Source organism: Lactuca sativa, chromosome 8 (genome assembly GCF_002870075.4).
Source record: "Lactuca sativa cultivar Salinas chromosome 8, Lsat_Salinas_v11, whole genome shotgun sequence".
Classification (NCBI taxonomy): Eukaryota; Viridiplantae; Streptophyta; class Magnoliopsida; order Asterales; family Asteraceae; genus Lactuca; species Lactuca sativa.
This window is the reverse complement of record NC_056630.2, coordinates 273,555,463-273,566,470: the sequence shown is the minus strand read 5'-3', so window position 1 is coordinate 273,566,470 and position 11,008 is coordinate 273,555,463. Positions and strand designations below refer to the sequence as shown.

The window sequence follows — 11,008 nt, the reverse complement described above, 5'->3', positions numbered from 1 at the left end:
AGTTTTCCCTACTTTCTGTGTAGCCAAATGTCATTTTTTTTAGGGTTTATTACTGAGATGTTATTGAGTTCATCGTGTTATTGAGTTCATGGTGTAATGTTCTACAGATTTTTGAACCTAAATTTGCCGAAAAATCAAGTTTAATTGGCCGACTAAATTAATCTACAGTAGTAGGTCATGGTAATGTTTTTTTTTTAGCAAGATAAATAAGTTTAATAGTGATATGTACAAAAATCAATATAAATGAGTAAATGTGTACACGATATAAAGTTCATTACTTTTATAAGGGATTAACGTTTTGATACAATACACCATTTTAGTAAAATTGAGATACAAGAATTAGATTTTCATCAAGTTTTCTAATTCTTTATCATTAAGAAACTATTTTGGATGTTACGAAACACGTACTTTATAAGAAAAGATGCACGTACATAAATTTTATTGAACCCTAATACATTTTTTATGCTAGTTATAGAAAGGGTAAAAAGGTAAATTTAACAAGTGACACATGAAAGAAAATCATCAATTTGGAGGTTGTACTTCCGACTTTGTTTAATTTGTAGCAGATTTGGCGATGCTCTCCAGCATTTTCTCTTTAATGAGCCTCCTCATGATTTTGCCGGAGGGTGATTTGGGTATTGTATCTACAAAATGAAGCACTCTCACTTTCTTGTAATGTGCTACATTGTTCGCAACATAGTTCATCATATCTTCTTCGCTCTCTTTTGCATCTTTGCTCATTACCACATTTGCCCCTGGTATCTCGCCTGCCTCTTCATCTGGCAACCTGCACGTTTTAATTTTTAACTACATATTTAAAACCGACTAAAATAACCAAAATACAATTATTTTTGTTACAGCTATCACAAAATAACTATTTATTTCATTTTAAGTTTTTTTTGAAAGAGGATTATTTCATTTTAAGTTTACATGAAATGCCTTTTATTTTGCAATAATACTCTATGATTCTATTAGAAAATTCTTTCATTTTTCATTTATATTGTGAAGGCCTGATCATATTGCACACAATAAGTTTCTTTGCATGATTTTCTAGTTTAGTTGTTATATCATTCTTCGACTTAGTTGTATTTTGTGCTTTCTACATGAGAAAAAGTCCTTACTAGCTAGTTTTCTTTTACAAATAAGGACTTTGTTCAAATGGTAGGGAGCACATAAAATAAATTCAAGTACTTTGTTCTTTAGTAATTGGTGTTTGGAGATGGAACATATCAAGATAGTGCAAAGTAGTAGGATTTCCTTCCATTGAAAAAAAATGATCTTTTAAGATGAAAAATATCAAGGTTTAAAAAATTGTAAAAAATTATGATTTTGACAATTGAATTTAATATTATATAAAAATTTATTAAATTCTATTTTATATAAAAATTTAATAAATATAAGCGTAATCACCCCACTACAGCGGCATCTACAACGGAAGGGTGGCCTAAAAGTATTCCCTCTAATTCAGCTGGTGCAACCTGTCAATTTGCATGAAAAACGGATTATTAGTCGTTTTAATTCATATCTCCATGATCAAAGTTTGAGTAAAAACTTACTTGAAATCCTTTGTACTTTATTAACTCCTTCATACGATCAACAATAAAGACATCACCTTCTTTATCGATGTACCCAATATCGCCGGTGTGAAGCCACCCTTGTTCGTCGATAGTTTGAGCTGTCTCAGCTTCATTCTTGTAGTAACCTTTCATGACACATTGACTTCGAACACAAATTTCACCCGGTGTATCAGTAGGTAGTGAACGACCTGTATCAGGATCAATAAACTTCACTTCTAAATTTGGTAGAATGTAACCCACCGATCGTTTCTTGGCTGTGTGGTGACCCTTTCTTGGGTCACCGTGGGTTAGTGTTATGCAACTATGCTCCGTCATCCCATAAGCTTCTTGAACCACTACTTGAGGGAATCTCCTTTGGAATTCCTCGTAAATCTCCGGGGCAAGAGGCGCTGCGGCGGACATGACAGATCTCAGTTGGAGCTTCGCGATATCTTCAGCGATGGGATGCTTAACTAACCCTAAAAGTATCGGTGGAACAATTGGTGCGAAAGTTACTTCATGTTCGATCAGTGCTTTCAAAACAGTTGACAGATCGTATCTTCCCATCACCACCACCTTCCCTTTGTTTTTAAGCGTCGCGCACAAGATTCCTGTTAGTCCGTAGATGTGAAAGTACGGAATTAACCCTAGTATTGTCACTTTTCCGATGAGGTCAGGGCCGACGCTAAAAAGAGTCGAGCAAAGGTTCGCGACGATATTCCGGTGAGTTAGCATGACGCCTTTTGAAAGTCCGGTGGTCCCCGAGGAGAAAGGAAGGGCACAAAGATCGTCCTGAGTCACAACGCTTTCAATCATACTGTTGCTGGCTCGCTCTCCTGCTTCCAGCAATTCGTCCCATAAAATGGTCCCTGGCACCCGTTCTTCTCCGACAATTACCACCGGTAACCCTAATTCGCTCACCTGTTACAAAAATTCAAGAAAATAATGTTGGTTGACCTTAAACAAGATTTGAGTATTAGAATTGAAACTGAGGTTAATTAATTAATTACCTTGTTATAAGTCTTGTCATCAGTGATAATTAGTGTGGCTCCTGCTAACTCTACTTGTTTCTTGATCTCAGACGAATGGCTTGAAGGATTAGCGCCGGAAAAAACACCACCGCCACCCATTATGCCGAGGGCCACGATACCGTACTCCACCACGTTAGGGAGGACAACGACGATGACGTGACCGGTCCGCATGCCAAGGGACCTCAGCGCTTTAGAAGACCTTCTGACATCTCTAGCAACTTCACCATAAGTGTAGGATTTCTTTGTGGCGGCGTCAATGAATGCCACGTTTTCGGCGTAGGATTCTGCATCTTTGAGCACGAAGTCCGGCAACAAGAGGTCGGGAATGGGGACAGACGGGTAACGACTTCGAAAAATGATTTCTTCATCATAATCTTTTGCCAAATCCTGTGCGTTTTTACCCATTGTTGATAGTTTATGTGAATGAAAGAATTAATTAAGGCATCGATTTTATAGGACAAAAATGCTTGAATCTTGAGTTAGTGTGCATGAGGCTTTTAGGATGAGATTAGGAGTAAGGTGGGGTTGTCATGCTCGTTTTCTTAGGTTGGAGATTGTTGAGTCATGTAATACTTTGTTTGATTTTAATCCTTATTATAGGTGGCGAAATAAGCATGTAGAACATATGGAGTAAGTGGTAATACATGCTGATGTTACGTATAGAAATGTATTGCGTATTCCGCACGACGCGTTTTAGAAGCTTATAGTTTCTAGCGTTTGACAAAACTCTCAGTTTTAAAAAAAAACCTCGTTTGGCACTACAAGTTTCTAGCGTTTAGTTTAATCAAAACGTTTGAAATCCAAAAGCTACTTCATGTAGCGTTTAACAAAATGCTAAAAGCTAGAAGTTAACTGCTACCAACTAGTTTTGTCGAATACGCTTAAGTTGGACTGATCCGTCTACGCATTGTTTGTTTATTTATTTTTTGTTTCATAATAATATACGTATAATAAATTTTATTACAAAAGTTAGTAAAATGGTTTTTTCGTTTCATAATAAGACAAAATTACAAAAATGTTCTTGTGATTTGCAAAAGTCACAAAATCAGTCCTTATTATTTTTTCATGCAAGTGGTTATTATGGTTTGCAAAACTTGTACGGATGATATTTTTTACTAACTCCGTTAGTATTCGCCGGTTAGGGACTCAATTCATAAGGAGATTTTTATATTTTCAAATGTAAATGGTCCCTGTGGTTTACAAAAAATCACAAAGTCAGTCCCTACTATTATTTTTTGATCCAAATGGTCCTTATGGTTTGCAAAATTTGTACAAATGACCATTTTACTAATCTTTTAGTATTCATCCGTTATGGACTAAATTCGTAAGAGCATTTTTACATTTTCAATTGTAAAGAGATTGAATTCATGACATGCACATTTGGTAAAACACAGAGACAATTTTTAAAAATTGTCTTAAAATAATATAAATGATAGAAAATGAGAGGAATAAGATTTATTTGGGGCATCCTTCTCTCTCTTAACCAACCAAAGCCTTAGCCAACTAAGCGAGAGCCATACTTAGTTTATATTTTCAAAAACTAATTAATATTATCTGCAAATCATAAATAAATTAATGAGAAAAAACATTTTTACAAAAAAAAAACTTTTTTTAATAAAACAAAATATATTTTTAGCATATTGTAAAAAAATTACATACAATTTATATGTTTCTTTTATGTATTTGTTTTACCTAAAATATAGTTTTTTACGTTTTCATATAATTTTTTTTTTCTTTCACATAAAAAAAAGTTTTTTTTCTTATATTTATTTTATGTAAACTATGTTTTTTTATATATTTAAAAAAGATGTTTTCGTATAAAATGTTATTATGTTGTTATAATCCGAAAATATATTTTCAAATCCATACGTATAATATATTATACAAAAACGTAATCTTAAAAAACCTTAAAAAAAGTTTTTTGTATATATTTATTTTATATGAAGTATGTTTTTTATATAATAGCAATATAATAACATATTACACGAAAACGTATTTTTCTAAATACATAAAAACGTAAAAAAAATACTTAAAAAAACTTATAAATTGTTTGTAAGTTTTTTAGAATACGCTAAAAGTATATTTTGTTTTATTAATAAAAAAGTTTTTTTTTTTTATTTTTTTTTTTTTTTGTAAAAATTTGTTTTATTTTTTATTTTTTATTATTAATTTATTTACAATTTGTAGATAATATTACCAAGTTTTCAAAAATATAAATCTAACCTAGTTGGGTAAGGCTTTAACTGCAATAAGGGAGAGGGAGAGGATGTCCCTAGTTAAAATCATACTCCATTTATTTTCTATCATATATATTATTTTAAGACAAATTACAAAAATAGCTTCTATGGTTTACTAAATGTCACGGATTCAGTCCATTTATATTTAAAAAGACAAAATTGCTCTTACAAATTTAGTCCCTAACGGCTGAATACTAACAAAGTTAGTAAAAATGGTCATCCGTGCAAGTTTTACAAACCATAATGACCATTTGCATCAAAAAAAAATTAGCAGAGACTGACTTTTGACAAACTACAAAGACCATTTTTGTAATATTGTCTTATAATAATGTACATATTAAACTTTATTACAAAAGTTATTTAATAAATTGTCAACACGAACTATTAAATAAAATTATGTTTTTGTAAGATTGTGACTATAAAACTAGACCGAGACAAAAATATCATATTAAAATGAACTAGCCTTTAAATTTGCTCAACGATCTTGTTTGTGTAGTATCATTTATAACATAATATTGATTAATATGTTGATGATGAAATTAACTTTAATTTTTTATGCATAAACTATAATTCATGAACCTCATGATTGGTTTATGTTGTTCTTAATTTTTTATTTTTTATTTTTTTAAAGGACAAAGCCAAATATGTGACCCAAATTTTGCACATGAAGAAGATTAGAAGATTCTATTCTTCGGAGATGTGTAAAATGGATGTAGGAATGGTTGAAATTTTGAAGAAAAAGATTTGCGTTAGTCCTTGTGATCAACCATCTGTGAATGAAAGTATGAGAGATGGTCAGATACAAAAAGAACCTTGGGGAGTGGTTTACAAAGCTATTGTGAATAAGGTGATGAAAAATCGAATGATGTATCTACAAGACACACATTGTTACAAGACATCAACTTTGAATGGGATTCTTATGAAGGTAGAACTATGCAAGATGAATGCGGAGAATGAAATAAAATGTTTGTATGACATACTTAGATGGCAGATATCTCTTCAGACTATTGTGATGACTTATATACCTCAAGTTTTGGAAGGGATCTAGTGAATACTTCTTTCACAACTAACATAAAGGGGGAGATTGTTAGGTCTCGTAGTTTTTATATGTTGTGTCTGAGTTTAATGCGAAAATATTTGTTATTTTTATACTTTAAGACTTTGTTGTATATTGAGAAAGTACTGTTTGTTTCATAGTTTGTACAACCTAGGTTTCGTAGTGACTGAGCTTAACTATTTTACAGCAATCACTGTCTATATGTGTTGTTTTTATTGGATGTTACTCTTACTGACTCCCAATGTATGAACCTATACAAAGGGATGCTAACTATATAAAGAGAGGATACCTTTTGCCAAAGTTCTTACGATTAACATTGTAACGAACTCGTATTCTTTAACTGAAAAGCAAATATTATTTACCATTGTGTGTTAAGTCTTTTTGTTGTTTCAAACATGATTTTTATCTTATATAATCTATTCGATCCTACAAAAATTATTTAAGAAGTCCTGAAATAGAGAACATAACTGTCACAACTAGAAACAATTTGGGTCTAACCTAGTCTATGGAGTCTCGAATACAACTATATCCATAATGTAAGATATAACCATATTGCAATAAAACATTTGAAAGTCACATGAACATTAAGTTTATAAGCTATATATATAGAGGTATATGCATAAGCCTTGAAGAGCTATGATTGTAATTAACATTGACAAGGCAATAATGAAACATATATTAAACAAATTTTCAAATGATTGTAGCATGAAACCCCACCATGGGCGAAAACTACCTTGATGACTCATGTATTGGCCGAAAACACTAATAAAAAAGGCTTTAGGATCATAAACCCCCATGATGGACCATACCTTGGCCGTAAACCCAAAAGGAAACCCATCCTAGGGTCGTAAACACATGTGTTTATGACCATGCTTGGATATTTTAATGTGTTCACGGATTACAATAGAGAAAAAGCAAGCATATTTGACTTTAAGGTGTGACATTTCACCCCTTTCCACGGGAAACACAATAAAACACGTATTAACTATAAAATAACAAGGTATTATCCTCCAGTAATCTAAGCAAACATTAAGTCATCTTTCCTTCTTTTTATATTGGACGAAAACCCTTTTCCCATATCACAATTCCCACTTTCACTTATTGAGAAATCCCAAATTTTTTCTCTGAGAGTTCAAGCTTCAAGTTCTTATGATACTAATTTCTTCAAGGCATTTCCCTAAACCCCCGTGAGTAATTCAAACTTAGCTAGTAAGTGTACACCGTATCTCGTTAATTTCTTTTTATTTACACATATTATTAGGTGTTGACAACTTTAGGGTATCATAGTCTTCAAGAGTTTCATCAAACACTCCAAGTGTTTTAGGCTCAAAACTTTCATCTCATCACTTCAAGTACACCCAAGGTGAGCTTCATACCCCACTATTTTCAAGTTTTCATCCTTTTTTTTTTTGGGGGGGGGGGGGGAACATGTCAAGTCTTGTTTGAAATCCTTGTATATTTGCATGAACTTGTATGTTTATATGTCTATGGGTGTTGAAATGTTATTATTACATGCTAACACTCCTTAAACTAGGGATTTTTACAAAGTCTCATGTTGTTGGAACAAAGTTATCTTTGTGCAATTTCACATATTTAGGTATCATGTTGAAAATAGAACAAGTTGCTAAGTAAAAATGACTTTAGTGTGTGTTAAAAGTCAAAAACAATGTCAAAGAAAATGTTATAACATATTTGGTTATAAAGCTTGAAAGATGGTAAAATATGAGAGTTTACACTCAAAATGGTAAATTTTTGGATATATAGAATTTTACCAATAATACTTGAAAAATTGTTGAAACATAATAAATATCAAGGTTTTATGAAATTTTGTGAAAATTGTGACATGTTCTAGTCACAACAAAAATAGAGTATTTTTGGGTTACAAAACACTCAAACAAGTTTTTGGTGTGTTAAAAACCAACCATAACACTTGAACATTTTACTAAAATATAGTTTTTTTATTTGTAAAACAATTGTAAAGGGGTGTACTATTTTAAGTGTTTAAAAACTAGAGTATTTTGTTATTTTTACAACACATATTGCAAGTTGACAAGTCATTATTAATTATCTATAAATATCGTTATAAATATTTCAATAAAATCGGTATGCAAAATAGAGTTTTACGACAGGAATATCCGTGTGTCATAAAACCGTAGTCATAAATTTACACTAAGAACGCCATAGGCATCATTCGATAAATTCGCGTAAATTTTTGCTGAGGCTCTTGTGAGACACTCCTTCACCGTACTTACCTAGCATACACCGTAAGTCCTATAGTTATAACCAGAGTCTATTGTAGGGAGAGCGAGGTAATTGTGTATAGATTTATACGGGGTTGACACCCCCACACCTGAGTTGTTTGCTATAGCTAGACGGGCCAGTCTAGGGTGACAATTATCTTATTAGAAACTGACGCCTGAAGAATGTCAAGACAGGCACTTTAGTTGCATTAGCATGGTTGTAATGAATCACATAGGGAATAACAATAATATTTTGAATTTATGAAGAATATACACTCTACTGGTTTTATCAAATACAAAACTATGTTTTGTCTATTTTGTAAGCTAACATCACCACTCCGGTCTTAGGGTTTTAAGACTACAATTGTTTATATATATATATATATATATATATATATATATATATATATATATATATATATATATATATATATATATATAAAAGAAAATATAGGATTTTCTGGGGTCACACTCTTTTCAAATACAAACAAAGGAAAATAACAAATATGCATGCAATTATACACGATTTTGGGAATGAGACTCACAACTACCTATTTAGAAAATATTAGATTTTCTGGAGTTTTGCAACTTATTATAAACTAAGATATTACAAAGTTTTACAAATATGCTTATGAACTCACCAACATTCTATGTTGACGCTTTTCAAAACAACTTGTATTCTCAATGACTCAGTGAACAGGTACTCGAGCCTTGGATCTAGATGTTTTTCTATTTTTTGAGACATTATACTTTATGTTATTTTTGTGTAATGGAAGACCAATTACAATTTTTAAACAATGAATGTTGGTATATTGTGATGTATGATGTTTGGTTGCTATGTATCATTTATATTCAACTGCTATGATATTACACAATGACGTCATCCGCCCCTGGACGTTTCCGCCGTCTTAGTTCTGGGGTGTGACAGATTGGTATCAGAGCATTGTTTATAGTGAACTAGTATATCTAACCATACAAGATATACAACTATAAATAAAATGGGACTAAAATACCCTGACTAAAAAGTATACTTTAAAAATATAAATATTTTACCAAGTGTACACACATACATGCATATTAGAAAACGAGAAAAAGTGTTGGACACCGTCACTACACTTAGACAGTAATGTAATCATATCTAGGGTAAATATAGCCTGATCAACTATATTTATTCTAGATACGACTAACATGTGTCTAGGAGTGGTCAAGGTGGATAACAAATCTAAAACTCATCCACTATAATCATAAAGAGTCTAAGAACAAAACCTAAAAGACATAAAAGTACTATAGGAGTACTTTTAACATGCTATCTATTTTCTCATACTCATATATTCTCGTGCAGACACTATGGTTGGCTTTCATCTTCCCGAAGACCCGTACTTCGCCAACCAGGGTAATGGAGGGTGGATTGAGGAGGATCTGGAAGAGTTTGAGGAGAAGGACATTGAGAAGGACATCAACGAAGATATCGACGAGGATGAGCAGGGAGATGAGGGTGACTCGGATGTTGAGCCTGAAGTCATTAACCCACCCTACATGGCGAGGGTGCCAGCACACCAGATGGGCTACAATAGCCCTACGCCCCCTTGGCCTTAGATATTGAGAGGTGGAGCCAACATTAGGGCCAACGCCCACCATTCGACATGGAGAGAGGTTTCTACAACCTCCAACACGGAGGCACGTCAGATCTTGCTCTTCCCGTTATGGTTCGACGGACTAGGGACATTGGTGATCAGGCATAGGTGACCGCTAGCCAGATGATCTAGATGAGAGCAGCAGTGGAGTGTGCGGAGAGGCGCACTCAAGACCTCGTGTGGGAGTTTCAGGAGCGGCAGACTGTGCTGGAGACGAGGGTGCGAGTTACTGAGACACCACCCAGGGCGCTTCTACCTCATCGCAGAGACCACCCATGACCACTCATGGTGTGTAGGGCTCATCTTACCCTTTCTCTTCCCTTTATGCATGTAGGATTGACCCTACTTTTAAGTGGTTACACTACTCGCAGGGTCGTTATATAGTCAGATTTTTATTCTCTCTGTACTGTAGACCTTTCAAAGGTCAAATTTCATGCATTATATACTAAAAAAAACTTATCATTAAAGAAACGATGATGTGTTTTATTTGTGATGTTGTTATTTGCTATGTTCTCTATTTTCATTCTTGTTAATGTAATACGATTTAAATTATAAGCACAATCGAAGCACCGTAACCACTAGAAACAAGTTATTCCATAAAGTTATCGTAATTCCTGTCTCATAGTAGGAAATTCCCAGAAGGTATATTCACAAAAGCACTACAACAGCACCACCGCCGCCGCCGCCTCCACCTGAGATGAATTCTGCTACTTTCCAGGCGGCAGTCTCAGTTATAGTTACTATAGCATAAGCACACATCAACCAGGGAGCAAATGGATGAGGTAACAAAAATAGGACGATAAGTTCCAACCACAGGGATAACCAAGGGCATCAAAGAACATGCGCCTACAAAGACTTCACCAACGGAAAACAAAAACCATTTAATGGAAGTGGGGGTGTAATAGCTCTCACTGGTGGTTCGAAAACACTGAGTCTGTTTTCGAAATCTTCGGGTGTCCAAATGAAAGCAAAGTAAAATTTGCAGCTTGTATGTTTGCTGACATGGCCCTTTCATGGTGGAACGACCATGTCAAGGCTCTAACTCTTCCAATTGCAAACTCCATGGCATGGGAAGAACTCAAAAATCTGATGCTCGATGAATATTTCCCCCGAGGTGAAGTGCAGAAGCTCGAGAAAGAACTATGGAATCTCACTATAAAAGATTCCGACATCAAGGCTTATATTTCAAGGTTCAGCGACATGGCGCTCTTGTACCCAGGTATGATTACCTATGAGGGCAAGAAGGTTGAACG

General features: G+C 33.7%; 1 protein-coding gene across 1 annotated transcript; it reads right to left on the bottom strand.

Moving 5' to 3' along the window:
- Positions 1-402: 402 nt before the first annotated feature.
- Positions 403-3,166, bottom strand: LOC111875845 (4-coumarate--CoA ligase-like 1). Its single transcript, XM_023872366.3, has 4 exons — positions 2,567-3,166; positions 1,557-2,477; positions 1,411-1,478; positions 403-787 (listed from the first exon to the last, which is right to left on the bottom strand). The coding sequence occupies exons 1-4, from the start codon at positions 2,990-2,992 to the stop codon at positions 553-555; spliced, it is 1,650 nt and encodes a 549-aa protein (XP_023728134.1). The 5' UTR covers positions 2,993-3,166; the 3' UTR covers positions 403-552.
- Between the last annotated feature and the right edge of the window lie 7,842 nt (positions 3,167-11,008).

Coding starts and splice junctions, on each gene's coding strand:
- LOC111875845 (XM_023872366.3), bottom strand. CDS start 2,992: ATGGGTAAAAACGCACAGGATTTGGCAAAAGATTATGATGAAGAAATC. Junction 2,478..2,566: donor ATGACAAGACTTATAACAAG/GTAATTAATTAA, acceptor TTTTTGTAACAG/GTGAGCGAATTAGGGTTACC. Junction 788..1,410: donor GTAGATGCCGCTGTAGTGGG/GTGATTACGCTT, acceptor TAAAACGTGCAG/GTTGCCAGATGAAGAGGCAG.